Raw genomic sequence first — 27,902 nt, 5'->3', positions numbered from 1 at the left:
AATAATATTGTGCCATGCTAATAATACAATATATTGTATATACCAGGGGTCCTCAAACTTTTTAAACAGAGGGCCAGGTCACAGTCCCTCAAACTGTTGGAGGGCTGGATTATAATTTGAAAAAAGCATGAATGAATTCCTATGCACACTGCACATATCTTATTTGTAGTGCAAAAAACACTTTAAACAGTGCAATAATTAAAATGAAGAACAATTTTAACAAATATAAACTTGTTAGGATTTCAATGGGAAGTGTGGGGCTGCTTTTGGCTGATGGGATAGGATTGAGATAGGGTTGTTGTTGTTGTTGTGGTTGTGTGCTTTCAAGCAGTTTCAGACTTAGGTTGACCCTGAGCGAGAGCCAGGTAAATGACCCACACTGCACATATATTATTTGTAGTACAAAAAACACTTTAAACTGTGCAATAATTAAAATTAAGAACAATTTTAACAAATATAAACTTGTTAGTATTTCAATGGGAAGTGTGGGGCTGCTTTTTGCTGATGAGATAGGATTGTTGTTGTTGTTGTGTGCTTTCAAGCAATTTCAGACTTCGGTTGACCCTGAGTGAGGGCCGGGTAAATGACCTTGAAGGGCCATATTCAGCCGTCGGGCCTTAGTTTGAGGACCCCTGGTATATATCTATAATATTGACAATATTATAATGTAGTACAATATATGGAGCCCCCAGTGGGGCAGTGGGTTAAAACGCTGAGCTGCCGAACTTGCGGACCAAAAGGTCGCAGGTTCGAATCCGGGAAGCGGCCCCAGCTTCTGCCAACCTAGCAGTTCGAAAACATGCAAATGTGAGTAGATCAATAGGTATTGCTCTGATGGGAAGGTAATGCCGCTCCATGCAGCCACATGACCCTGGAAGTGTCTATGGACAATGCTGGCTCTTCGGCTTAGAAATGGAGATCAGCACCACCCCCCAGAGTCGGACATGCCTGGACTTAATGTCAGGGGAAAACCTTTACCTAATACAATATAATACTAATAATAATACAATATAATATTAATTATATATTATATATTACACCGGGGGGAGGGGCTTGAGGTGCTTCAGCCCCCCCCTCTCTCCAAATTCTCAAGGTGGTCCTTGAGAAGGCCTTAAGGGTATATTACTTAAACTGTTATGTTTATTCATATCATGATCTGATCACCATGCTCAATATATCCCATATGCATGGGGCTATTGGGATGATATAAAAGGTTTGCTAGGATAGATCCTCTCTCACTCAGACTCAGCCTCCCCCCCCCCCCCCCATCAAATCAAAATCCTTGCTATGGGCCTGCATTACATGTAATAATGCTAATAATATCATGGTATAGTGGTATAATACAATATAGTAATATATGTGCTAATATTGTGCTATGCTAATAATATATTGTATATACATATAACTTGTAAGCTGCTCTGAGTCCCCTTTGGGGTGAGAGAAGGTGGAGTATAAATGTAAATATATGTAGTAAATAAATAATAAATAAATTCCTTCTCTCCACACGTAAGTTTCTGCTGGTTATGGAGTTTACTCCTGGTACTCTGCTATATTTTGGTGGAATTACCCTAACTGAAGGGTTTTTTTGAGCTTAACAACTTATATTCCCCAACAAGGTACCTGCCTGCTCTCTTTGGTGGAAAAGGCTACAGATCTGTCAAACTACAACACCCAGCATTGCACAGCTTGGGGGCATGGCAGTCAAAGTGCTGTCAAACTGCATTAAGTCTACAGTGTAGATGCACCTTTGGAGGAGCTTGCTCATATCAAGCCCCCACGCTCTTTTTTGTTTTAAATTTTGAAAAATGATGTATTTTTTGATCCCATTTTAAAATGTTATTGTAATGTTACATTGTTTTAATGGCATTGAATAGCTAAGCCACCTTGAGTGCCCTCTGGAGTGGAGAAAGGCAGGGTAGAAATGGCGCAAATAAATAAATAATAATGTATTGTTGAAGGCTTTCATGGCCGGAATCACTGGGTTGTTGTAGGTTTTTTCAGGCTGTATGGCCATGGTCTAGAGGCATTCTCTCCTGACGTTTCGCCTGCAACTATGGCAAGTATCCTCAGAGGTAGTGAGGTCTGTTGGAAGTAGGAAAATGGGTTTATATATCTGTTGAATGACCAGGGAGGGACAAATGACTTTTGTCTGCTGGAGTTAGGTGTGAATGTTTCAACTGACCACCTTAATTAGCATACAATGGCCTGACTGTGCCTGGGGCAAACTTTTGTTGAGAGGTAATTAGATGTAGAAGTAATTAGGCAAAAGGGTTTATATATCTATGGAATGACCAGGGTGGGACAAAGGACTCTTGTCTGCTGGAGCTAAGTGTGAATGTTTCAACTGACCACCTTGATTAGCATTTAATGGCTTAGAAGTGCCTGGGGGGAACCAAATGTTGAGAGTGATTTACAGCACTTTTGTAATTTAAAATTACAACAGCAAAACAACAGAGAGTAAACAACCAGGCACATCAAATCACTCTCAACAAAAGATTCCCCCAGGCACTTCCAAGCCATTAAATGCTAATCAAGGTGGTCAGTTGAAACATTCACACCTAGCTCCAGTAGACAAGAGTCCTTTGTCCCACCCTGGTCATTCCACAGATATATAAACCCATTTTCCTACTTCCAACAGACCTCACTACCTCTGAGGATGCTTGCCATACATGTAGGCGAAACGTCAGGAGAAAATGCCTCTAGAACATGGCCATATAGCCCGGAAAAACCTACAACAACCCAAATAAATAATAAATAAAATTGCTGGCAAGTCAGAAATAAAACTCAAGACACTGGAAGTTTGATATTAAGATTAATATATTTGCTCTCCCTTGTTTGTAAAACAAGACATAAATTTATGTATCTATATATCTTTATATATATATCTATATCTATTATTTATTATATATATATCTATATATAGCCTTTATTACTATGTATAGTATGTACAAATTTCTTTTTGTTAAAAAAAAAAGCACTTTCTTCTGCACGTTCATCAGAGAGAGGCTCAGAGGAAGCCCCGCTCTGGCTGCTTGGCAAACAGCGAAGGAGGAGGAGGAGGGAAGCCCCTTTGGTTTCGGGCTGAGAGGAGACCTCCTCTCCGGGATCACGGATAGCCCTTGGGGCCAGGGAGCGGAGGGCAGGGTCTTGGGGGCCACAGTGTACATCTCCAGGTCAAGTATGAATTGGGTGAAGGAAAGGGAACGCCTCCAAATGTACCTCGTATTTCCGAAGCAAACAAATCTTAAGAGTCAAGAGTCTACCCACTGCAATGGGAACCCTGTTTGGGTTCAGGACTCCCACCCAAAACCACCCTGGGACTCCCCCCATGTGCCAGGACCCTCTTCCTCCAGAGGGAGGGAGAAAAGAGGAGAGGGTGGCTGCAGAGAAACCCCCCCAAATTAGGGAGGGCTCAGTTCAAGGTTCATTTTGGGTTGAGGAAGGGGACCCCCCCCCCCCCCGTACAGCAAGAGTTACATCCAGAGTCGGTGGGGGGCACTCCTTGTGCCCCAAGAACAGAAAGTCGGACCCATTAGGCACCATGTTACCAAACATTCAAAGAAGGACAGAAGTCCTGAAGGAATGAACCAACAGTCCAGAGGAGCTAGAACATGTTTCCCAACCCCCAATCCCCCCTTGTGTGTGGGAGGGGGGTTGGGGAGTGGGCAGCAATACATTATTCCTGGTTTTGGCCTCGCTGTGCTTCGAGGAGGGTCCCAAATTGGACTAGTGTCTTCAGGCTGAAACGCCAAGCACCACTTCTCCTAAAACCATCTCTGGATGATGAGGATGGTGTGCCCTGCCATAACCGCTGGCTTTCCTCATCATCCCCCCCCCCCACCACCACCACCACTGAATGAGTGACAGAGAGAAGGGGCGCTTTTCTGCACAAAGACTTGTAAACCCCCTCTTCTCCCCTCTTCCCTGGCGAGTCTGGAAGTGCCCCGTTCGTCGTCTCACTTGCAATTGGCAACACTTTGTCTATGAGGGAAGGAGGGATTTCTAGGCTGCTTGCCACCCCTGTCGATTGGGAAAAAATAACCCATTTTGTGACAGGTTCAGTGAACCCCACTGTGTTCCTTAGAGAGAGGAGGTGGGAAGTGGTGGTGTGATCAGAGGGACAGCCCCCCCCCCCTAGGCACACACTAATTGCTGGCATGCTGCGCAGCACCCAAGGCAGTGGCCCAGGGCTGACACACTCCCCACATTCCCCCTCCAGCCTCCCTCTACCAACCACATGCCGAACCCCTCCGCCTGCGGGGGACACCCAGGGACCCCTTCTTGGCACGCTGACGCCATTGGGCAGCCTCACTTGTTTATCAGTGTCTTCAAGGAGCGTGTGAATGTGCCCATGACTGAGGCCACTGACTGCCGCCCCAACGGATCAGTGGCTGGGTCCCCCACCCGGTGCGCGGCCGTCCTGGCCGTGGACTCCTCGGCAGCCCTCAGCAAGAAGGTGTAGTTCCTGACCACCTCCTCCACCTTGGCCAGCAGAGCCTGGCGCTGGGCCTCGGAGCGCACCACATGCACCAGCCGCACAAAGGTCTCAATCAGGCCACCCAGGACCTGGAAGCTGCTGGTGATGGCCAGGAGCATGTGTGCAGGACTCTTGTCTACAGCAGCCACACGCCGGCAAGAAGCCCGGAACTCCTTGAACCGGAGGGCCAACTCCTGCTTGCGCTCGATCAGCTGCGGGAGGCAGGGCTTGCCCTCCTCTCGCGGTTCGGGGTTCGCGGCACATTGCCTCAGGACGGTCAGGAGCTCACTGGTGTCCAGCTGGGCGGCCAGGAAGCCGTCAGGCAGTGTGTAGGTCCGGCCCTTCAAGGCATGAATTTTGGCCAGGCTGCCCTCCAGGGTGGAGGTCCGCAGGTCTATCTCCTGGGTCTGGTGGCTGTCCGGGCTGCTGCAGGCCGTGGCATCCAGCACCTGGAGGGTCCGGCTGACCACAGGAACGACCTGGCTGTCGAGCTGCATGCCAGGCAGAATCTGGACGGGGATGGAGTAGGATAGTTCGTCCTTCTCGCTCCCGTCATCTGCTGTGTCGCACTTCCGGTAGTAGAAACAATAGCGGATGGAGCAGCAGCGCTCGCTGCCAGATCCCTCCTCTTCCTCCTCCTCTTCTTGCGCGCCTTCTTCTGGGAGCCGGCCGTGGTTGGGGTAGACGTCCTCTGTAAGTGGGAAGGGGCTCCGGTGAGCCTTCTTCTCCTGGGCCGTTATTGGGATGCAGGAGGGGTCTGCTGATTCCTGGGCTTTGCTTGTTGGTGGAGGGCCCTTGGCCTCAGGGTCGCTCTCCTTCAGCAGTGACTTGGCTGCCAGGTGGATGTTCCGATAGCCCTCCGGGGCTGGAAGGTTCGGCTCCACCTTATCTATTTCACCCACACTGTAGCGGCGCATCAGCTTCTTGTATTGGGGAACTCCCAGGCACTCTCCTCGGGAGGCACACGTGGTCAGGCATGACAAGCCGTTCTCGGGGTCGGAGCGGCGGCAGTACCTGGCCTCCAGGCTGGTGGACCGGATGCGGGCGCCCTTGGAGGGGCTCCGGATGCGCGTCCCCCGCAGGGGCTCCCCATGCTGCTGCTGCTGCTGCCTGAGGCCTCTCTCGCGGCCACGCCTCTCTGCATCCGGGGCCTGGCTGGCCTGCGGCCTCCCCCCACGGCTCAAGCGCTTGCAGTCACAGCTGCGGCGCTGCTCCCTGGACAAGCCGGGCATCTTCTGGACGGGGCTGGTCCTGAGTTGGCAGGCACAGTGGCCCCCAGGGCCCGAAGGGAGCAGGTGGTCCGGCAGCACTGGGGGTGGCAGGGGTGGTGGGACGGCCTCCCCGGACTTAGCCTTTGGCTTTAGCAGCTCCTCCAGGAACTCCAGTTCGTACTGCTTGACCTTCTGCAGCTGGGCTTGGCGCTCATCCGTCTCCTTCCTAAGCCGGGCAGGGAAGGTGGCGGAAAAGAGGTTGCGCAGCCGGAAGGAGGCCTTGGGCACTTTGGGCTTTGCAGGAACGTCGGCCTCTGGCAGAGTGACTGCCAAGACTTTCTCGGGCTTCACCAAAGGCATGGGACTGGTTGCCACACTCTCAGCCCTGGGTCCCAGTTGGGCTTTCCCTTTGGGCTCCTCACCTTCGAGATTCGGGAGGGTGCCCTCACTCTTGGCACTTGAGGGCCTCAGGGAGATCCCTTCAGCCTGCAGGCCTCTGCCACTTGTCTCCTGCTGGCCACATTCCCCTCGGCCCAAAGAGGCAGTCTGTCTGTGGCTGGTTGCACCAGCAGTCTCTGTGGGCCCTTTCTGGACCCCCAACCTCTCAGCTGACTCCTGTTTCTTTTTGGGACCTGACCCGTCCTCTTCACCTGGGGAGTGAGGAGGAGCACCCATTTTGGCCCCCGGGGGACAGAGAGGGCCCCCGTCTTGCACTGTCAGGGGAGCCTTGGGGTCAGGGGCAGGCTGGCCCAGGGACACCAACCTCTGAGGGCCAGGTTTGCTGCTAACTGGTCGTCTGCAACTCTGGCTGTCGCTGGGCATGGCACTTTCTTTTGGGGGAGCCAAAGGGGAAGATAAAGGAGAGGGGGAAGTGGCCTTGCGGTTGACCATTTGCTGCAGAGCTGCTGAGAGGAGGGCCGGGGTCATCCGGCCATGGGCATCCAGGAACAGTGTGGGACTCAGCCGGACTTCTGCGGGCCTCTTGTCCTGCGGTCCCTGCAGATTGCTGAGAGAAGCTACGGCTCTGCATGGAGATGCCTCGGAGGCTGCTGGATGGAGGACAGAGCCCCTGTGCTCAGGGGCAGACGGCGGCGTGACTTTGCCCCTGCTCTCTCCGGCCGGCTGGGGGGCTGCTGGCTGGGTGGCCAAGGTACTGCTCTGTCCCAGCTGGGAGGGGCCCTGTTTGCCCTGGCTGCAGGCAGTGCTGGCTTCTTGGCTTGAGCTGGCTGGCTTTGGAAGGGAGCTGGACTCCGGCCGCCGGAGAACATACGGTGGTGAGGCAAGGACGGCTTGTGCGGCACAGCTTTGGAGGCGGAACGGGAGGTCCTTCCTGGCCAGCAGGCCCTCCTTGTTGATGTGCTGGGCCAGGAAGAAGGCGGCATTCTGGTGCTGCTTCATGGCCGAGACCACCTCCGAGACGTCCGGGATCTCTGAAGAGGTTGTCTCGTGGCCGGAGTCGAGAGAGGACTCAGGGGTGATGGCAGCCAGAACTATCAGCCCTGGAGAGAAAGTGAGACAGAAACAGAAAGAAGCTGGGGGTCAGGACAATGTGTTTACCTTTTAGTGCCACATGCAAGTTCCCTCATGTGCCGGGTTGGTGGGGGGAGGGGGGGAGAACAGGTTGCCAGGTCACATGTCTCCCAGTACAAGCTAACTGGGAAGTGGCTGACTCCATGGGGTTAAGGCTCAGGCAAAGGGAGGAATCATAGAATCGGAATTGGAAGAGACCTTGTGAGCCATCCAGTCCAACCTCCTGCCAAGAAGCAGGAAAATCGCATTCATAGCACCCCTGACAGATAGCCATCCAGCCTTTGCTTAAAAGCCTCCAAAGAAGGAGCTGCCATCACACTCTGGGGCAGAGAGTTCCACTGCTGAACAGCTCTCATAGTCAGGAAGTTCTTTTTAATGTTCAGGTGGAATCTCTTCTTTCCTGTAGTTTGAAGCCATTTTTCCGCATCCTAGTCTCCAGGGCAGCAGAAAACAAGCTTGCTCCCTCCTCCCTATGACTCCCCCTCACATATTTATGGCATAGGAAGCCATGCTATGTCACACCAGGGGCAGTTGCTGCCTGTGTCCACTTTTGTTGAGTGTCCATATGGTGTGTGAGAGTTCAGAGAGGTTCTGGACCTTGCCCCCCTTCCTGGGATGCCTAATCGCCTGAGGAAGAGAGGAAAAGACCCCAGACCATATTCCTGCTTTGGCTCCTTGCTTTGCACTAAAGACAGAGACTATGGGCCCTTCCACACAGCCATGTAACCCAGCATATCAAGGCTGAAAATCCCACAATATTTGCTTTAACTGTGTTATCTGAGTCCGCACTGTCATGTATTCCAGTTCAAAGCAGATAACATGGGATTTTATTTGGCTGTGTGGAAGAGGTCTGTGTGGCTCATTGGTAACAGGAAGAGGAAAGGGTGTAAGTATTCCTGTTTGGAACTTGTTCAAGAGAGAAAGGTGGATACGTGCTCTCAGCAACCCCCAGATAAGTCAAGTTTATTAGTGAAGGAAGGGAGAGAGAAGGAAAAGGTCTCCAAAACGACACCCACAAGAGAGTGAGTAAGAGAGTAACATTTAGAAGGGTCACAGGAGCATTCGATGGAGGAATGCTCAGCTTCCCTGACTAGGCGTCTTTTAAAGGTCAGGATGTGGCCCAGAGAAGGAGAGGAATGCTGCCGTCTTGCCAGGAGGAAAGTCTGCCACCTGCAAATCTGTGAGAAACACTTAAGGAGTGCATGGGGCACAGCTCCATGAAGAAGCTCAGCGCTCAGCCCCAAAGGGCTGCCAGGGTGCCCACACAAACAGGGTGTTCCTTGCTCCCTTTGGAGGAGCCTGATCAGGGCAGCTCATCTGTTCTATCCTTCCAATACAACAGGGGGGGGGGGGGGGCTTCCTAGGACTCCTCAACATTGAAGCATGTGAGGCTGACATGACTAGTTCTGCCCACTGACTTGTGAATTTGCAGAGCTTGCTTGCCTCGTCTACATTTTAAATCATGCAGCAAAAATGGCTCAGCACTCCACCATCAGTCGTGACCCTTTTGCAGGTTGGAACAATTGTTCATGCCAGGAACAATTTGAGAAACTGCAAGTGGCTTCTGGTGTGAGAGAATTGGCCATCTGCAAGGACGTTGCCCAGGGGATGGAGCCAACTAGCTTACTAAGGAGCCAACTAGCTTACTAAGTCTCATCTTCTAAAGAAGTAAAAGGGTAAAAAAGCAAAAAATCCATGCACCTACATTTTGCCTAAAAAGAAAGGCAAAATGTCTCCTCACTGGAAGGAAGAAAAAGCAGAAGAGACAATAGCGGAGACTACATGGTCAACCCAAGGCATTAAAACTTAAAAGAGGAAGTTCCCTCACAGAATTCCATTCCTACATATTCAAAGGAGGAGGGGAGACAATGCCCCTTTTTTTCATGTCAGGAGCGACGAGAAGCTGCAAGTCGCTTCTGGTGTGAGAGAATTGGCTGTCTGCAAGGATGTTGCCCAGGGGATGCCCGGATGTCTCACCATCCTTGTGGGAGGCTTCTCTCATGTCCCCGCATGGGGAGCTATAGCTGACAGAGGGAGCTCAACCAACTCTCTCCAGATTCGAACTGCTGACCTGTCAATCAGCAGTCCTGCCAGCACAAGGGTTTAACCCATTGTACCACCGGGGGCTCCTCTGATTTCATAGCTTTGAGCCATGGCATTCAAAGTAGTCTCAAACTGCATTAATTCTACAGTGGAGATGCACCTACAGAGATTGATTGGGTTAGCAAGTTCACATCATTTTTCCTACTCCCTCTTATTAGTTTTAGCCTAACAAATGCTTAGTGGCCGGTACCCCATTATTTTCCTCATATTCTTGCAGCACTGAGCCCAAGGCAGCTTAGAAGAAATGTAAACAAAGTACAGTAGAGTCTCACTTTGCTCATTTAACATTCTGTATTATCCAGCCCAGTCTGCCTCCCACCTGGATCCACAGCTGTTTCAATACATTGCGATGTTTTGGTGCTAAATTTGTTAATACAGTAATTGCTACATAATGTTATTGTGTATTGAATTGCTTTTTCTGTCGATTGGTTGCAAAACATAATGTTTTGGTGCTTAATTTGTAAAATCATAACGTAATTTTCCTTAATCCCTCCTTATTATCCAACATTTTTGCTTATCCAACGTTCTACTGGCCTGTTTATATTGGATAAGTGAGACTCTACTATACGTACAAAAGTGTAAAATTACACTGTTCTACAAATTTTCAGTTTTTCTCAGTTTCGGAAACGAAATGTGCCGTTTCTTAATAAATTTAACATGCTGAATTCAAATATAATAATTAAATGTCTTAATTGGCTCTGGTTTTTATGCAACAGCTGTTTCAATTTTCTCCACAATAGGTAATTCCTTAATATTATGATAATGCGCCTAACCTTACTGCATGTATATAAACCGTGAATATTTACTAAATTTTAGTCAAATTATATTGCCAATAGTTTATACATGAGAAATATTTATTTAATTCGTCTATTGTTTATGTTTGTGCAGCAAGAAACTATATTAGTAGGCCTAATGCAGTTGAAAAGTTTAAATGTCTCTTTAATCTTGACTTTAGTTTATATCCTGTTTGCTTCTCTTGGCTTTTCTTTTGTATTCAAGGAAAGGATTGTCTCTTCCAATGCTCCAGCAGTAGTCTGACAGCATTGATGGAGTCCATTTGCCTTGATATCTTTTTTCCATCGTGCTTTATTTACACACGTGCGAGGCATCACTACAGTAAAAAGAACAATGTAAAACGATGTTTAACGATACTGTCTCAGTCTTCAACTGACTGACCCTCACCGTTCAAAAGTCTGGCCTTATATAGGGCTTTCTGGCTTTTGCACACGGCACTAATACTGCGTCATCAAAGTTTCTAGAATATTCTAGAATCTTCCATAGTGTAAGTCGCAACATGCATTTTTTCAACCATACGTGATCACGTGATTGCTTATATCATAAAAACTAGAGCCAATATACATTTTTAAATGTCATTTTTGTTTTCAGCACCCCAAAATCATAAAAGAACAACTATTTTCAGGCCCGCAACTTTTTCTCCGTTGAACAGTGTTATTAAGGGTACATCTGCACTGCAGAACGAATGCAGTTTTGACACCACTTTAACTGTTCTGGCTCAATGCTATTGAATCTTGGGAGTTGTTTGGTGAGGGACCAGCATAGAACCGGACTTTCTATTTTTGTTTGACACTCTCCCCAAACTATCTGGCTGGGTCCATCTTTTTTGGGACATAAAGTGTTTTTGAGGGAATCGTCTTCAATGGGGAAAACATATTCTAGGCCTTGCTGGGCCAGGATGCAAGGAGCATGGTTGCCCATCAGCCTGATCTTTTCCCCCTGGAGCTAATGTTTGGGGGCAGGTCTCTATTGACAGGCAGGTGGAGGGGCTTGCAGAGAGTGAGGAGGGGTACCTGCTGTCTGCTGAGGTGGGGGGTGCGGCCCATCCTCTGAGGCAGCCAGAGCCTCCAGCGCCTGAAGGGTGGAGACCAGGGCATCGTCCAGGTCCTGTGCGTGATCCTCGACTGTCCTGGGCTGCACGCTGTCGATGAGCGTCACTGGGATCTCGTCGTAGAGGATCCCACAGAGGTGCCTCCCAGGCTCCTTATTCTGTGCTGCTGCCGCCGCCGCTGCCGCTGCCGCCCGCCGCTTGGACTCATCCTCATCGGAGCTGTTGTCTCGGAAGCCCGGTGGCGGGGCAGCAATGGCTGGGAGGAGGGCGGTGGTCTCGTCCTCCTCATCCTCCTCGTCGCTCCCAGGCGGAGGGAGGGACGTCAGGTCCACTGCTGTGTTGCTCTCGCGGGGGGCACCAGGGTTGCCACCTTTGCGAGAGGTGGAGGGGGCAGACGAGGCAGCAGTGCTGGCCCCCCGCCCTCCCTTGACTTTGGCTTTGCAAGAATCGCAGAAGAATTGGACAGAGCGGCGGCGATGGCCGTGATGGCCGTCCATGGTGTGTGCGCGTGCGCGGTTGGCCCGGCGCTCTCGATCCAGGCCGTCCGGGTCGTAGTCCTGGGGGGCTCCCTCACAGTCCGTCCCGGAGCTCTTGGGGGTGGGGTCCGACTTGGTCCGAGGCCGGGACTCCTCGAAGAAGATCAGGTTTTCATTGATGTCCGTGGCCCGGCTCTTGTGCTCCTTTCTCTGCTCCCGCATGTGCAGGTAGCAAACGCGGACGAGCTCCGGGTCCGGAGCCACGGGATCTCGGGGGCCGCGATCGACGACGGGGCCGGGGACAGCGACACCCAGGAACCCGCTCTCTTTCTTTCCCAGGTGCCCCGTGGGGAGAGACCGGTGGCTAGCAGGCAGCGCGTTGGGGTGATCTGAAGAGGAAAGGGAAGGATGGATGGGGAGTTAGGACTCCACTAGGCCCAAAGAATGCTTCCTACCTCCTGCTCAATGGGGTGACTTGGGGGGCTGGCAGCAGGATTATGCTCTCTCCCTGCCATGCATGCACACCTCTCTCACACACACACCTGATCAGCTCTAAACACTCCCTTTCCCCAAGCAAAGTGACTATCCCATACTTTCCAGACACAAAAGGAATCCAAACAGCAGGGGTGAATGTGGCACTGTTCCTGTTGGGGAATCCGACCTGTTAGGCTCAAAAATAACCCTCAGTTAGGGTGATTCCACCATAAATATATCAGAGTACGAGAAGTAAACTTCAAAACCAGCAGGAACTTACGTGTGGTGAGGTGGGATAAGCTTTCTCTTCTTAGGATCGATCAGGATCGCAGAGTCAGAACTTTAAGTTCAAAAATATTTATTGAAGTGAAAGAAATACATTCTAGATAGAAAAGGTCTTGAAGCTGACTAACTTACCAAGTCTCTTCTAAGAAAGGTAAAAAGTCATAAAATCCATGCAGCTACATTTTGCCTAAAGAGGGAGGCAAAATGTGCATCCTCACTGGAAGGAAGGAAAGGCAGAGAAGAGACTGGAAAATGGCAAATGGCCACATGACCAAGCCCAGGTCAATAAAAATACATTTTAAAAGGGAGTCCCCTCACTGAGACTCCATTGCTACAACTTTAAAAGGGGAGGAGACAGTGACATGGAAAAAGAGTAAAGACAAAGTCCTTTTGGGAATCATGCATAGGAATGTGGGGGAGGAATCCCTTAGCCTAATCCTATCTCTGTCTACTCATTGAGGTCTGGACACTTGATAATCCAAGAGACTTGTGCAGTCCAGGGATGAAACCCAACAGTTCAAATCAATGGGTGGTCGAGAAGCCATTGAAATCCACAAGAAGTATGTGGACAATTTCAACCATGTAAATGAACTAAATCTGGCTACCAGTATTTAAGATAACGTCTAAAATCAAAACATTACATAAAGAACAATGCTCAAAAACAGGGGAATTCTAGACAAGAAACAATCAAGGCCAGCTAATCACCTTCCAACAAAGGATTCCCCGGCAGGAAGCAGCTAGACCTTGAAACTGCAAGGCCATTAAATGCTAATCAAAGTGGTCAGTTGCAACATTCACACCTCAAAGGAGCCCCCGGTGGTGCAGTGGGTTAAACCCCTGTGCTGGCAGGACTGAAGACCGACAGGTTGCAGGTTTGAATCCAGGGAGAGGCGGATGAGCTCCCTCTATCAGCTCCAGCTCCTCATGCGGTAACATGAGAGAAGCCTCCCACAAGGATGATAAAAACATCAAATCATCCGGGCGTCCCCTGGACAACGTCCTTGCAGACGGCCAATTCTCTCACACCAGAAGCGACTTGTAGTTTCTCAAGTCGCTCCTGACACAACAAACAAAAACAAAACAAAAACCTGCCTCAAACAGACAAGAGTTTTTTCTCCCACCCTGGACATTATTCCACAGATATATAAACCCCATTTTCCTAGTTTCCAACAGACCTCACAACCTCTGAGGATGCCTGACATAGATGTGGACGAAACGTCAGGAAAGAATGTGACAGGAACATGGCTAGACAGCTAAGAAAACTCACAGCAACTCATTTCCAATCAGGCTTGGACGGGGCTTCCATGACTGCCTCCCAAGCACAAATTTTCGAAAATGGCCCTGGGGGGGGGGGGGGGGTCGTCTACCTGACCCTTGGAAAGAGTGTTGTTGGGTGCTTCTAACCACTCAGTTCCCCCACCAGTGGCAAGGCTTTGCAGTGCTGAATGTATGAATAGCTTCCCGTGGGCATGTGACTGCTTCTCCGGCTTTTGGAACCAGGGGAATCTCAGCATCTGTATTCTGCTGAATGTTAGAGGAGCAGAATTATGCATGTGATGCCACCGACCACATACGTGCGCACGGTTGTTTATTATCTGCACATTTGCATGATTCACAGCCTCCCAGCTCTGCATTGGGGTGGCATTGTGCAACCAGGGTGCAACTCTATAAGCACCATCTGACTCTACATTCTTCTGGGGCAGGATCCCCCCACTCCACACACCCACACAGAAACTCCCCTTGGGATCGGTGTCCCTCCAGCCACATTGTTGGTGAGTGGCAGAAAGGAGCCAGGGGAAGCAGGGATTTTTTTTCTGCCCATATAATTTTGGGTGGGGGGTATTCTGGCCGAACCACCTCCCCCATCATCCCCGGCTGAGCACCACTCTTGGGGCAGAAGGAGAAGGCGGTGGCAGCAGGGCAAAGAGGAGAGGCTGAAACGTACCTGCCTTGATAAGGGGTGTCGGTGGGGGCTGGCTGGGCTGTCGGGCAAAGACCATCGTCCTCTTGGAGTCCAGAAGGAGGCGGCAGTAGCCGGCAATCAGGCAGGCGAAGTTGGTGGCCTCCGGCCATTCCATCAAAAGCACCAGCGGCTAGGAAGGGAAGATGGAGAAGCCATCAGAAGCAGAGCCGGGAAGCAGGCAGCAGGAGAGGAGGAGGCGGGGAAGGAGGGATGCAATGCCACCTGAGTCCCTGGAGGAGGGCACCAATCTGGCTGCTGCGCGGAGGAAGGAGGGAGGGAGAGGGAGGGGGCGGGAGAAAGGCAAGTTGCAGGGCCTTTTGGGGAGACAGAGCAGTAGTGGTGGGGATCCGAGGGCGGGAGTTGGGGTTCCAAGGAGAGTTGATGGGCTAGGCTTGCCCCAACTTCCTGATTTGGCAAAATGGGAAAAGAGGAAGAGAACAAGGTTCCCAATGCTCAGGAGAGCTTCACCAGATTGCCCAATTCATCCCACTCCAGAAGACAACATGCAGAGGCGGCCCTAGGTCATTTTCAATGGGTTTTTTTTTTGGTCGTGTCAGGAGCAACTTGAGAAACTGCAAGTTGCTTCTGGTGTGAGAGAATTGGCCATCTGCAAGGACGTTGCCCAGGGGACACCCGGATGATTTGATGTTTTTATCATCCTTGTGGGAGGCTTCTCTCATGTCCCCGCATGGGGAGCTGGAGCTGATAGAGGGAGCTCATCCGCCTCTCCCCGGATTCAAACCTGCAACCTGTCGGTCTTCAGTCCTGCCGTCACAGGGGTTTAACCCACTGCACCACCGGGGGCTCCATTTTCAATGGTAAACATACAGTATTTTGCCACCCCCAATCTTCTATCTATCTATATATAAAAAAATGCTCTGTGCATAATGAGTACCTTAAAAACAAAAGAACCAATGAACAAAATCACACCAAATTTGGCAACAAAATGTCTCACAACACAAGAAGTGACCATCACTCAAAAAATTAGAATTTTGTCATTTGGGAGTTGAGTTGTTGGGATTTATAGTTCACTTATAATCAAAGAGAATTCTGAACTCCACCAACAATGGAATTGAACCAAACTTGGCACACAAGACTCCCCATACCAACAGAAAACACTAGAAGGGTTTGGTGGGTGTTGACCTTGAGTTTTGGATTTGTAGTTCACCTACATCTAGAGAGCACTGTGGACTCAAACAATGATGGATCTGGACCAAACTTGGCACGAATATTCTATATGCCTAAATATGAACACAGACGTAGTTTGAGGGAAATAGACCTTGACATTTGGGAGTTGTAGTTACTGGGATTTATAGTTCACCTACAATCAAAGAGCATTCTGAACCCCACCAATGACAGAATTGGGGCAAACTTCCCATACAGAACTCCCATGACCATTAGAAAATACTTAATGCCATCCAGTCCAACTCCCTTCACCAGGGCAAGAAAATGTCATCAAAGCCCTCCTGACCAAGAGCCATCCAGTCATAGATATAGCAACTTGCAGTTTCTCAAGTCGCTCCTGACATGAAAAAAGGGGCATTGTCTTTCCTCCTTTGCTAGCCACTCTCTCCTCCTCCTTTGAATATGTAGGAATGGAATTCTGTGAGGGAACTTCCCCTTTTACATTTTATTGCCTTGGGTTGACCATGCAGTCTCTGCTATTGTCTTTTCTGCCTTTTCTTCCTTTCAGTGAAGAGACATTTTGCCTTTCTTTTTAGGCAAAATGTAGCTGCCTGAATTTTTGACTTTTTACCCTTTTACTTCTTTAGAAGACGAGACCTAGTAAGCTAGTTGGCTCCAAGACCTTTTCTATCTAGAATGTATTTCTTTTACTTCAATAAATCTTTTTGAACCTAAAGTGGGGACTCTGCAATCCTGTGCCATCCTAAGAAGAGAAGCTTATCTCAGCTCACCACACTTAAGTTTCTGCTACTTATAAAGTTTATTTCTGGTACTCTGTGACATTTATGGTGGAATCACCCCAACTGAGGGTTATTTCTGAGCCGAACAGCTCAGATTCCCCAACAATCCACCCATTCTCCCCCCCCCCCCCCCGACTTCAAAGGATTCTTGGACTAGTTATCTGCTTTGCACAGGGCATTGTTGCCCCCCTCCCCAGCAATAGGGCAGGCGTTCTCCTTGCATCCCAGACTTCCCCCTCTTCCTCATTGGCTTTGCTTCGGTCAAGCTCTGTTCCCAATGCTTGGCCAGTCCAGGGGGATCCCTGTGGGGAGGGGGGCAAAGAGACCCACCCCCCATCAATGCCAAGAGAGCTTCTCTTCTTGCAGTCGGTGTGGAGAGGGGCTGCTGGTAGACCTACCTTGGCATCCAGGATGCTAGTCTCCACCCGTGCCACCCCCTGGTTTTCCCGGAAGAGCTGGATCTTGCTGACTTTGCTGAATTCGGACAGCACAGTTGTGAGGTTGGTTTTCAGGTCTATGACGTGGCTGATGCCATGGCGGGGCCCCACCAGGAGCGTGGTGGCCGGCTGCTTCTCGTCCTGTGGGAGGCCAATGGGAAGGGTTAGGCAGGGTTAAGGGACAGTCAGTTTTCAGAGTTTAATACACTTTTCCCATGTTTTTATGATAAAGCCAATTTGGACATGACATGTATAACCCAGGAACAAAATTCATGTTATGTAATACTATGGATTCTTGCCGACAGACTGGGTGCCAAGTGGGCAGAAGGGCTCTGCCCTAAGGAGCTGCTGTGGTTCAGAGCGGGGTATGTGGCATCCCTGAGCATCCCCGTTTCAAACAGCGGCCAGGCCCAGGGCTGCAAATCCTGGCCACTGCGTGTGACCCCGTGTGTGTGTGTGTGTGTGTGTGTGTGTGAATGAGCAGAAAGTGGGGCTGCAATAGTGCCTGAAACCCTACAAAATGAAGTAAGGAGGAAGGAAGGCAGCAGGAAGCATGATTGGAGATTTGGGAGGCAAGAGGAGTGTGTGTGTATGTGTGTGTGTGTGTGTGTGTGGGGGGGTCTAGCTAGCCTAAGACCCTGCTCTATGAGAAGTGCAAAGGGCAAGACATGCATTGGGGTGTTTTGTGGTTTCCATTCTGTATGGCCGGGTTCTAGTAGCATTTTCTCCAGACGTTTCGTCTGCATCTGTGGCTGGCATCTTCAGAGATCTGATGGTAGTAATGGAAGTGGAGTGTATATATGTGTGGAATGTTCCACGCGGGAGAAAACCCATTGTCTGTTAAGCTACTGCAAAGGGGTACAAATAGCACACTATATTTTTATGTGTTGAGTGAGATCCACCAATTTGCATGTGAGTAACCATGAAAATTGCATAGTCAATTAGTGAGGACATCTGCATAGAATTCAGAAAGGTATGAAGGCCAGGCTACTTCTATGTAGAATCAAGACAGTGTGTGTTGTCAGGAGTGACTTGAGAAACTACAAGTCACTTCTGGTGTGAGAGAATTGGCCATCTGCAAGAACGTTGCCCAGGGGATGTTTTACAATACTGTAGGAGGCTTCTCTCATGTTCCGACATGAGAAGCTGGAGCTGACAGATGGGAGCTCACCCTGCTTCCCATTTTAAAACCGCCGGCCTTTCGGTCACCAGTCCTGCCAGTACCAGGGGCTCTATCAAGACAGTAATTAATGAACACCACCCAGACACAGGAGGTCTCCAGGCAGCAAGCAATCAAGGGCTAGTAAACGCCACCCAGACAAAGGATGTCTCCAGACAATATGGAACAAAGGCCAGGCTACTTCTAGGCAGATGCCCTCATTAATTGACAATGCTATCTTCATCGTTATTCATACGGTAATGGATGGGTCCCACTCAACACATGCAAATCAAGCTTGCCAATTGCACTCGATTGCACTAGTTAACAGACAATGGCTTTTTTTCCCAACCAGAACATTCCACAAGTATATATGTTGTTTATTCATTCAGTCGCTTCTGACTCTTCTGACTCTTCGTGACCTCATGGACCAGCCCATGTCAGAACTCCCTGTCGGCCGTCACCACCCCCAGTTCCTTCAAGGTCAATCCAGTCACTTCAAGGATCCCATCCATCCATCTTGCCCTTGGTCGCCCCCTCTTCCTTTTTCCTTCCTTTTTCCCCAGCATTTCCTGTCTTCTCACGATGTGGCCAAAATACTTCATCTTGGCCTTTAATATGCTTCCCTTCAATGAGCAGTCGTATATACACTCCAATATATTGTTGGCTGGGTTGTTGCAGGTTTTTCAGGCCGTATGGCCATGTTCTAGAAGCATTCACACCTGACGTTTCACCTGCATCTGTGGCAAGCATCCTCAGAGTTGTCTATATATACTCCATTTGCTTGACTACCATCAGAGCAGATCTCTGGAGATGCCAGCCACAGATGCAGGCGAAACGGCAGGAGAAAATGCTGCTAGAATACAGCCAGACAGTCCAGAAACCACACAACACCCCAGTGATTCCGGTTGTGAAAGCCTTCGACAATACTGTAAGACATGCATTGCAAGTTCCCCAGGCTTTCTCCCTGCTTCTTTGGCCCCAATGACCGTACCAGTCCCACGGTGTTGAAGAGGACGCCCGCAAAGGTTGGCAGCTCATTCAGGATGCGCAAGTACTGGAGCTTTGCTTGGGTGGTGGAGACCTGCAGAGGAGACACATCGGGGGGGGGGGGGGTGCAAGAGTAAGCCATTCCATGCTGAGTAGGGGATGAAGCCTCTGGGCATCCCATTGAGGGATACCATGGTGGAGGAGAGAGGGGCTGGGTTGGGGGTTGCATAGAGAAGGAGAGGTGGAAGGGACCTCAGTTGTTTCCTTCTTACAGCGGAAAGAACTGCCCCCCCCCCTAATAAAAACAGAACAGGAATTGCCATTATGTTCTCAAATGCCTTCAAAAGCCACTGCTCAGAATGAATCAGTGGAGGGGAAATTAGCTCAAGACTTTGATGTTGTGACAGGTACATTTTTCATAGTAGATCAGCCTATTAAATTTATCTTAAGACATAGAAATTGCAATAGATTAAGTGAAAACTCTTTCAGGTGCCTTTTGATCCACATTTCAGTCTTAATTATCTCAAGGGATGTGGATGACAGAGCAAGGCAGCGCATAGAAGGATGTGTGTTGAGGGGGGGACCTTTGGGTGCTAAACAACAAAGGCTTTTGGTGGGTGAGGCTTTTGTTGTTGTTTTCTCTGTGGCACTGTTAACTAGCGAGTCCTTCACCAAATTGTTGCTCTGTCAATGAGGATGGGGTGCATTGGGATGACGAGGGAGCGCATGGTGCATCTTGCCTTGGTGCCGCAGGGCGGCTGGTTCTGGTGGGCCTTCAGCTGCTGGGAGAGGGACTTCCGCAGGCTCTTGTCCTTGATGCCCTGCAGCAGCGAAGGGGGCAGGAAGGGCTCCAGGCCCCACTCCTTCCTAGAAAGAGTGAGAGGAGCAGCCTCAGCACCCATGGAAGAGAGGGGCCAGGATCTAGGGGCTTCTTTTGGGCCCCAAAATGTCTGTCTACCCCCTCCCAGCTCGTCCCTATGACCAAATGGCCCCATGGCACTGCAAGCCTGGCCTCCCTCTCTCTCTCTCTCACTAGCACAGAAGGAAGGAAGACCAGCAAGACTCACTCGACGTTTTTGAGGGAGACCTTCTGGCTGGGGCGCGTGGCAGAGACAGTGATGTAAATGTGGAGGGCGGTCAGGCCCAGCAGCATCTCCGGCTTCGGCTCCATGCCGAACCGCTCCCGGATCACGTCGTTCCGGCTCTGATGGAGATGCAGAGGGAGCCAGTCAGAGCCTGAGTTAATGAAGTATTCCCACCCACTTCTGCTGCCCCTTGGGTCTTCATCCTCTCTGTTATTCTACCTATCCTCTTTGATGCCTCACTTGTCCGCAGGAATAGCTGAGTGGCTCTGACCAAGGTGGCTGGCTGGAATCAAGGGAGGGACTTGCCCAAAATACACATCGTCTTGTGCCAAAGCAATAAGAGCCACAATTGACAGATGCATCCAGAAAGAGGGCTGACCAGAGGATGGTGGGGTGGGCCCGGCATTGGGGTACCTCTGGGGGCAAGAAATGCCCCACCCCTGCAACCAGTTGGGTTTCATCCCTAGACTGCACAAGTCTCTTGTGTCATCAAGTCTCTAGACGTCAATGAATAGCTAGACTAGAGATTGGATTAGGCTGAGGGATTCATTTCCTACATTCCTATGCATGTTTACCAAAAATGGCTTTGTTTTGCCTCCTCTTCCTTTCCACTGGCTCCTCCCCCTTTCCACTGTCTCCTCCCCCCAATAGAATCTGTGTGATGTAACTTCTTTTTTAAAAGGAAGTTTTTTATTGGCTTGGCCATGTGGCCATTTTCCATTTTCCTTCTTTTGCCTTTTTCTCCCTTTCAGTGAGGATGCATTTTGCCTCTCATTCTAGGCAAAATGTAGCTGCATGGATTTTTTTCTTATTTTTTACTCTTTTTACCTTTCTTAGAAGACTTAGTAAGCTAGTGAGCTCCAAGACCTTTTCTATCAAGAATGTATTTCTTTTACTTCAATAAAGTCTTCTGAACCTAAAGTTCTGACTCTGCAATCTTGTGCCATCCAATGAAGGGAAAGTTTATCCTAACTCACCACACATATGTTTCTGCTAGTTTTGAAGTTGGCTTCTGGTATTATGCTATATTTATGGTGGAATCACCCCAAGTGAGGGTTATTTTTGGGCATAACAGCTCAGATTCTCCAACATGCCCAAAAGAGTCACAATTGCCTGATGCATCCAGAAAGAGGGCTGCCCAGGGGATGGTGGGGTGAATCCAGGATTGGGGTGCCTCTGGGGGCAGGAAAAGCCCCTCCCCTGCAACCTACTCCCCTCCTCTCACCTGGATGTAGAGGTACTCAAAGGCAGCTGGGTCCCTCCGGAGGAGCTCCACTGGCTCCTTGGGGAAGAAGCTGACGCGGAAGAGGCATCGCATGCCCTGGTAGTGGGTCCTCTGCACCACCTGCAAAGGCATAGGATGAGAGAGCAGCATAGAACAGCATTCAGGAGAGGAGGTCATGGGGGGCATTTTCAGGGTCTGGATCCTATTCCTCTCCTCATGGGCCCACAGGCAATGGGAGCAGCCATGAAGCTCAGGACAGAGACACTGCCCTCATGGCAGGAGACCTCCTGCAACCCTGGTCCATCCCCTTACTGACGGGGGTGTGTGTGTTAAAAAACATTAGCACCAGCTTTGCTTCCCCTCCGAGACTCAGCTGCTTACGTGGGCCAGTGGCTGCTTGTCTTGAAGCAGAAGGAACTTGTGGCTCTGCTCGGGACTGGAGTACTCCAGGACCAGCGAGAAGTGCTCAATGTACCTCAAGGAAAGTCGGTCCTGCAGCGTCATCATCACGTCCTGGTGACACAAAGAAAAGGAAGTGGGGGTGCGCCCAGAGTAGGAGGCAGCCCCAGTGTGATCCCAGGGGACCCCAGGAGGGATGGGGAGAGAAATTCACCAGGCAGAGCCAATTATTTATTTAATTACTCTATTTGTATCCCACCTTTCTCTACCCTGAACGGCACTCAAGATGGCTCTACATATGGCAATTATTCAATGCCTTTGGACAACAAATAGTTAGAATACACTTAAGTTAAAAAATGAAAATGAAAATTAAATGCACATTAAAACATACAAAACATTGTGTTCACTCTTAAAATCACATCGTCTTCAATCATAATCCAGGGTCGCTCCAAAGAACAATTGCACGTATTTTGAGCAATTGTTGCATATAGATTCATTTCCAAAGGCTTGATCCCAGAGGCAGGTTTTCACTTTCCTTCTGAAGGCCAGGAGGGTGGGAGCTGCTCTAATATCACTGGGGAGGGAGTTCCACAGCTGAGGGGCCACCACTGAAAGGGCCCTATCCTTATACCCCACCAGACGCACCTGCAAAGAAGGTGGGACTAAGAGCAGGGCCTCCCCAGAAGATCTTAATGCCGGGATGGTTCATATGGGGAGATACATTCAGACAGGTAAGCTAGGCCAGAACTGTTTAGGACTTTATGGGCTTAAACCAGCACTTTGAATTGTGGTCGGCAGCAGACTGGCAGCCAGTTGAGTTGGCGCAACAAAGGGGTTGAATGCTCCCTGTACACCACTCTGGTGAACAATCTGGCTGCGGCCCATTGGACTACTTGAAGCATCCAAACAGTCTTCAAAGGCAGCCCCACGTAGAACATGTTGCAGTAGTCTATTCGAGATGTAACCAGAGTGTGGACTACAGTGGCCAGAGTGTGGACTACAGTGGCTTCCCAAGGTAGGGACAGCTGGCGCACAAGGCTTGGAGGATGGAGAGCCCCTCCTCCGGCACTTGCCTACCTTGACCGTGGTCCGGCCATCGAAGGTGAAAGACTTGATCTGCCCGTTCTCGAGGAAAACCTTCAGAACGTTGGGAATGAGGAGCAGGGCCTCCTTCTTCAGCATGTCCTGCAAAGGGAAGGGAGGCATCACGGCATGCACAGGGCCCCAGAAATCCAAGCACTACCAAAGCACCAGCGAGGCCAAACGTGTCACAGTGGAGGCATCCAAGGCGGGCAAACAGGAGGCAGCCAGGTGGTGACAGTGCGGGCACTTGACTGTCATTTAACTCTAGCTTTCCCCTTGCAAATGAAGGGCTGCTCAGCCCAATGAGAGGTTAAGTTTAGCAGCACATTCCATTTCTCCCATTAGGAGGGCTGTCCTGCCTGGGCCAGAGGGGTCTCACTGGGTGACTGGGTGGCAGGGGAGGCACTGAGCCAAACAGGAGGCTGGCACACAGCAAGGCATCTGCTGAGCCTGAATGGAGGGTGGCTTTGACTGGTAGCAGAGGGGTGTACTCACTGGATCCGTCTCGCCAATGGTGACCTGTTCCGAAAAGCGAACCTTCACAGGATTGGAGCGCAGCTTTGCCTTCTTGGCAGCGCTGATGAAGGCAGACTTTGGGGACTGGAAGAGAAGGTAGAGTCACATTACTTCCGGTGCTGGATAGAGGACTACCCCATGGATGCATATAAAGGGAATCCCCCCTCCAAAAAAAAAAAAAAAAGCCCTACTTCTGGAATGGCCCTGGTTTTGCTACTGTCCAAAGAGAAGAGAAGGCAGCCTGGCCACCACCGGCTTTGCTCAACCCTGCAGTTTAATCCTTCTCCTTAAAGAGGATGGGAAATTCTCACCCCGCCATTGATCTCTTTTGCCAGGATCAAAAGGTTCACCAAAGCAGAAATGACAGCGGATCTTCATTGCTGGCGGTGTGACAGTTCAATCCGTTCTGCTTCTTTTGGTTCTGGAGAACCCAGGCCCCCGGCTCTGTTTGCTGGCACTGAATGCCAATGCTGCCAGCTAATGCCACTCTGGCATGGGGAGCCCTTCCCCAGGGCTACTGGCAGAACCGGTCAGAAGAGCCCCCTCGACCCCCCCCCCATGCACATGTGCACAGCAATAGAAGCAATTCGGCCTCCACTTGCCCTCGATGCCTCATTCCATGCTCTGGCCAAGGCAGAGGCTTCCTGCTAAAGGAGTGCAAGGAACAGACAGGGAGCCAGTGGAGCCGACATTACGGGGAATTGAATGCTCCTTGTACACCGCTCCAATGATCAACTTGACTGCAGTCCGCTGAACCATTTGAAGCTTCCGAACAGTCTTCAAAGGCAACCCCATGTAGAGCATGTTGCAGTAGTCTATTCAAGATGTAACCAGCGTGTGGACTACAGTGGCCAAGTCTGACTTCCCAAGGTATGGGCAGCTGGTGCACAAGCTTGGAGGGTGGAGAGCCCCTTCAGCACTTGCCTACCTTGACCGTAGTCAAGGGGAGCGTTCCTTCCCTTCAGCCCTGCTCAGGACCCCAAAGGAGCAGTCAAACCAATTCTCCCCATTCCAACTGGAAAGACTCTTCCACCAAGGAACCTGTCCAGGAAACTACACCTGTCTCGGCCTTGCATTAACCAGGTGTTGAGTTTCATTCCTGGACTGCACAAGTCTCTTGTGTCATCAAGTCTCCAGTCCTCAGTGAGTAACTAGACTACATATAGGATTAAGCTGAGGGATTTCCCTTCCCCTCTTTGCCATGCATATTTCCCAAATGGGCTTTGGCTTTCCTCCTCCTGCTAGCCACTGTCTCCTCTCCCTTTGAATATGTAGGAATGGAATTCTGTGAGAGAACTTCCTCTTTTAAGTTTTATTACCCTGAGTTGACCATGTGGTCTCCGTCAATGTCTCTTCTGCCTTTCCTTCCTTCCAGTGTGGATGCATTTTGCCTCTCTCTTTAGGCAAAATGTAGCTGCATGGATTTTGGACTTTTCCCCCTTTTACTTCTTTAGAAGGTGAGACTTAGTAAGCTAGTTAGACCTTTTCTGTGGTTCTCTATCTGTGGGCTGTGGCCCAACAGTGGGCCATGAGAACAAAAATCTGGTCTGCTAACCTCCTTTCTCTTTATTTAATTTAATTTATTTTTGATCTTTTCTGCAGATCTAACCAGCCCTGCCCCTTTTGGTACTAATGCAGTGGAAAGTGGTCCCTGGTCAAAGTGGTCCTTGGTCAAGTGATCCCTCTTCAAGTGGTCTCTGGTTGGGGGGACTTGCTCAAAGTGGGCTCTGGTCAAAAAAAGTTTGGGAACCTGTTCCCTGGTCAAAGTAGTAGAGTGGTCCCTGGTCAAGTGGTCCCTGTTCAAGTGGTCTCTGGTTGGGGGGACCTGCTCAAAGAGGGCCCTGATAAAAAAAAAAGTTTGGGAATCACTAATTTAGGATGTATTTCTTTTACTTCACTAAATACTTTTGAACCTAAAGTTCTGACTCTGCAATGCTGTGCCATCCCAACAAATAGAAGTTTATCCCACTTTCACCACATGTAAGTTTCTGCTGGTTATGATGTTTACTTCTGGTACTCTGCTATATTTGTGGTGGAATCACTCCAACTGAGGGTTATTTTTGAACCTAACAGCGTAGATTCCCCAATGCCAGATATTTTGTAGAAGCACCCGGAAGGACCAAAACGACCCCCCCCCCCACCACCACCACCACCATTACTGATCACAGCTGTGAACCTCCTTGAGCTGCCAGATTTGAGTGATGCCAGCAAATCAGCATCTTGGCACTGCCACAGGGGATCAACAGACTGGGAGGTGCCCTTCTCCTCCTCCACCCCCCTCCACACATGTCCCAAAACGGACCCTCACCTGATGAGTCTGCAGCACAGTGAGCACCACGGAGTCCTTGGCACCTCTGCAAGAGAAGAGGGGAGGAGAGATGGGGAGATTCCTGGTTGGTGGAGGCAGCTCCTGGCAGAAGCACCCAAACAGCATGGCAGCCCTTGGAGGAGCCCCCATGCAGTCCTCTGGTGCCCATTCATGGCTCAGTGGTTGCTTTCGGGGCTTTTTTGGATGGGCTCACTTTTGGCATTAGGACCCCTGCAACCCACATAGAAGGCACATTTGCCACGATCCTTGGAAAGAGGGAATCCGGGGGCAACAGGATGGGTGGGGCCTGGCGGTATGTGCCAACCAACACATTTGCACACTCACAGCAACAGCCCTTGTCACCTGAAGGGCTTTCCTTACCTAACGAGTTCTATGAACCTCTCTCTGGGGGCATCACTCACGTCTTCCTCGTTTATGGCTAGGATCTGGTCTCCTGGCAAGAGCTTGTCCTCAGACGGCCCCCCTGCCAAAGAGAGGCCCATTCTGGGTAAGGAGTGTGCGTAAAGCCCCCGTTGTGGGGTCTTCAGCTACACCTATGGTGTCTTTTCCCCTCAATAATATTTAATAATCACTTTTCAATTGTCAAAACTCTCCTAACCACACCACCCATCACCCAGACCACATATTTCGTCTATATCATTAAACATGAGTACAATTTTCTTAGCTTCTGTACAATATTTACATTGGCTTCACTACTCTTCTTCTATTCCATATAAACCAGGCATGGGCAATATTGGGCCTGGCAGGTATTTTGGACTTCAACTCCCACAATTCCTAACAGCCTCAGGCCCTTTCATTTTCCCCCTCAGCCGCTTAAGGAAGCAGCCAAGTTTTGAAGCTGCAAGACTATTCAATGCTAATCAAGGTGATGAGAAAGCACTCTTGCCTAAAACCTAACACCTTCCAACAAAGGATTCCCCAGGCAGCAAGCAGCCAGGCTTTGAAGCTGCAAGGCTATTCAATGCTAATCAAGGTGGCCAATTGCAACATTCACATTTGCCTTAAGCAGACAAGAGTTCTTTCCTCCACTCTGGACATTATTCCACAGATCTATAAACCCAATTTTCCTAGTTTCCAACCTCTGAGGATGCCTGCCATAGATGTGGGTGAAATGTCAGGAGAGAATGCTTCTGGAACATGGCCATACAACCTGGAAAACTCATAGCAACCCAGATATTTTGAATAGTTTCCCCATTGTCTTCACTACACTCATGGTTTCTGATCTTCCTGCCATGTGCAGAAAAATCAGTGGCTCAGGCCCACCCTTGACTCACATTTGTGCCCTCCACCTCATTTTTGCCACCATACACCCACATGCGCGCGCCCACACACAGTGAGACCCCAGGCCTACCTGGAATGACAGAGCGGACTACTACAGGTCTCTCGCTGCCAGCCACAAAGCCAAATCCGTAGAGTGGGTCACGCAAGATCTTCACCTGTCGGAGGGCATCTGAAGGCAGCTGGCCACATTCCATATCATCCCAGACCTCCTCTGGCATCACATGGCTGAGGAAGTGGATGGCAGCCAGGAAAAGAAAAGAGAAAGCAGCCTCAGCATCAGAGTCCAGAGCAATATTGGTGGTCAAAGCCCCTGAGCCCTCTTCCCTCCTGAGCTTCTTGCAGCCGAGAAGCAGACCTGCATCAGCCGGGGCTCTGGCAACCCCAACTTTGCCCCCCCCCCAAAAAAAACCCCAACACTGCCCCCAATGGACCTGGATGCCCCCTGTTGCAGCTAGTAAAGGAAAAGGTTTCCCTTTGACATTAAGTCTAGTTGTGTCCAACTGGGGGATGGTGCTCATCTCCATTTCTAAGCTGAAGAACCGGCATTATCCATAGACACCTCCAAGGTCATGTGGCTGGCATGACTGCATGGAGCACCATTACCTTCCCACCTGAGTGGTACCTCTCTTTTAACCATTACATGTAGCCCGCCCATTGTCATTGTGATTGTGCCTATTGTAATTTTATATTGATATGTTTTTCACATGTTCTATGTAATTATGTTGTTGGTGTTTATTGTTTGCGTTTTTATTTTATTGTAATTTGTTGTTTGGGCTTGACCTCATGTAAGCCGCTCCGAGTCCCCATTGGGGAGATGGTGAGAGGTATAAATAAAGATGATGATGATGATTATTATTATTATTGATCTACTCACATTTGCATGTTTTTGAACTGCTAGGTTGGCAGAAGCTGGGACTAACAGCAGGAGCTCATCCCGCTCCCTGGATTTGAACCGCCAACCTTTCGGTCAGCAAGTTCAGCAGCTCAGTGGTTTAACCTGCTTTGCCACTGGGGGCTCCGGTGGAGCTAGAGCTCAAAAAATAAAGAATTACCAGCAAAAGGAGCCTCCGGTGGTGCAGTGGGTTAAACCCCTGTGCCGGCAGGACTGAAA

General features: G+C 49.9%; 1 protein-coding gene across 2 annotated transcripts in view; it reads right to left on the bottom strand.

The window, feature by feature from the left end:
- Positions 1-3,834: 3,834 nt before the first annotated feature.
- FRMPD3 (FERM and PDZ domain containing 3) overlaps positions 3,835-27,902 on the bottom strand; it is a 55,100-nt gene continuing 31,032 nt past the window's right edge. For both annotated transcript variants that reach the window (XM_067471588.1, XM_067471589.1), the window contains exons 2-15: positions 26,862-27,016; positions 25,871-25,973; positions 25,490-25,535; positions 23,161-23,265; positions 22,660-22,767; positions 21,565-21,696; positions 21,184-21,303; positions 19,941-20,077; positions 19,614-19,740; positions 18,878-18,967; positions 16,689-16,868; positions 14,348-14,495; positions 11,130-12,032; positions 3,835-7,187 (exon numbers count right to left, since the gene is read on the bottom strand). In XM_067471588.1, the coding sequence (XP_067327689.1) occupies positions 4,309-7,187; positions 11,130-12,032; positions 14,348-14,495; positions 16,689-16,868; positions 18,878-18,967; positions 19,614-19,740; positions 19,941-20,077; positions 21,184-21,303; positions 21,565-21,696; positions 22,660-22,767; positions 23,161-23,265; positions 25,490-25,535; positions 25,871-25,973; positions 26,862-27,009 (5,226 nt within the window). In that variant the 5' untranslated portion in view covers positions 27,010-27,016 and the 3' untranslated portion in view covers positions 3,835-4,308. The remainder of the gene's footprint in view (positions 7,188-11,129; positions 12,033-14,347; positions 14,496-16,688; positions 16,869-18,877; positions 18,968-19,613; positions 19,741-19,940; positions 20,078-21,183; positions 21,304-21,564; positions 21,697-22,659; positions 22,768-23,160; positions 23,266-25,489; positions 25,536-25,870; positions 25,974-26,861; positions 27,017-27,902) is intronic.

The sequence above is a fragment of the Anolis sagrei genome, chromosome 10 (genome assembly GCF_037176765.1).
Source record: "Anolis sagrei isolate rAnoSag1 chromosome 10, rAnoSag1.mat, whole genome shotgun sequence".
Lineage (NCBI taxonomy): Eukaryota > Metazoa > Chordata > Lepidosauria > Squamata > Dactyloidae > Anolis > Anolis sagrei.
This window is presented reverse-complemented; position numbering and strand designations above follow the sequence as displayed.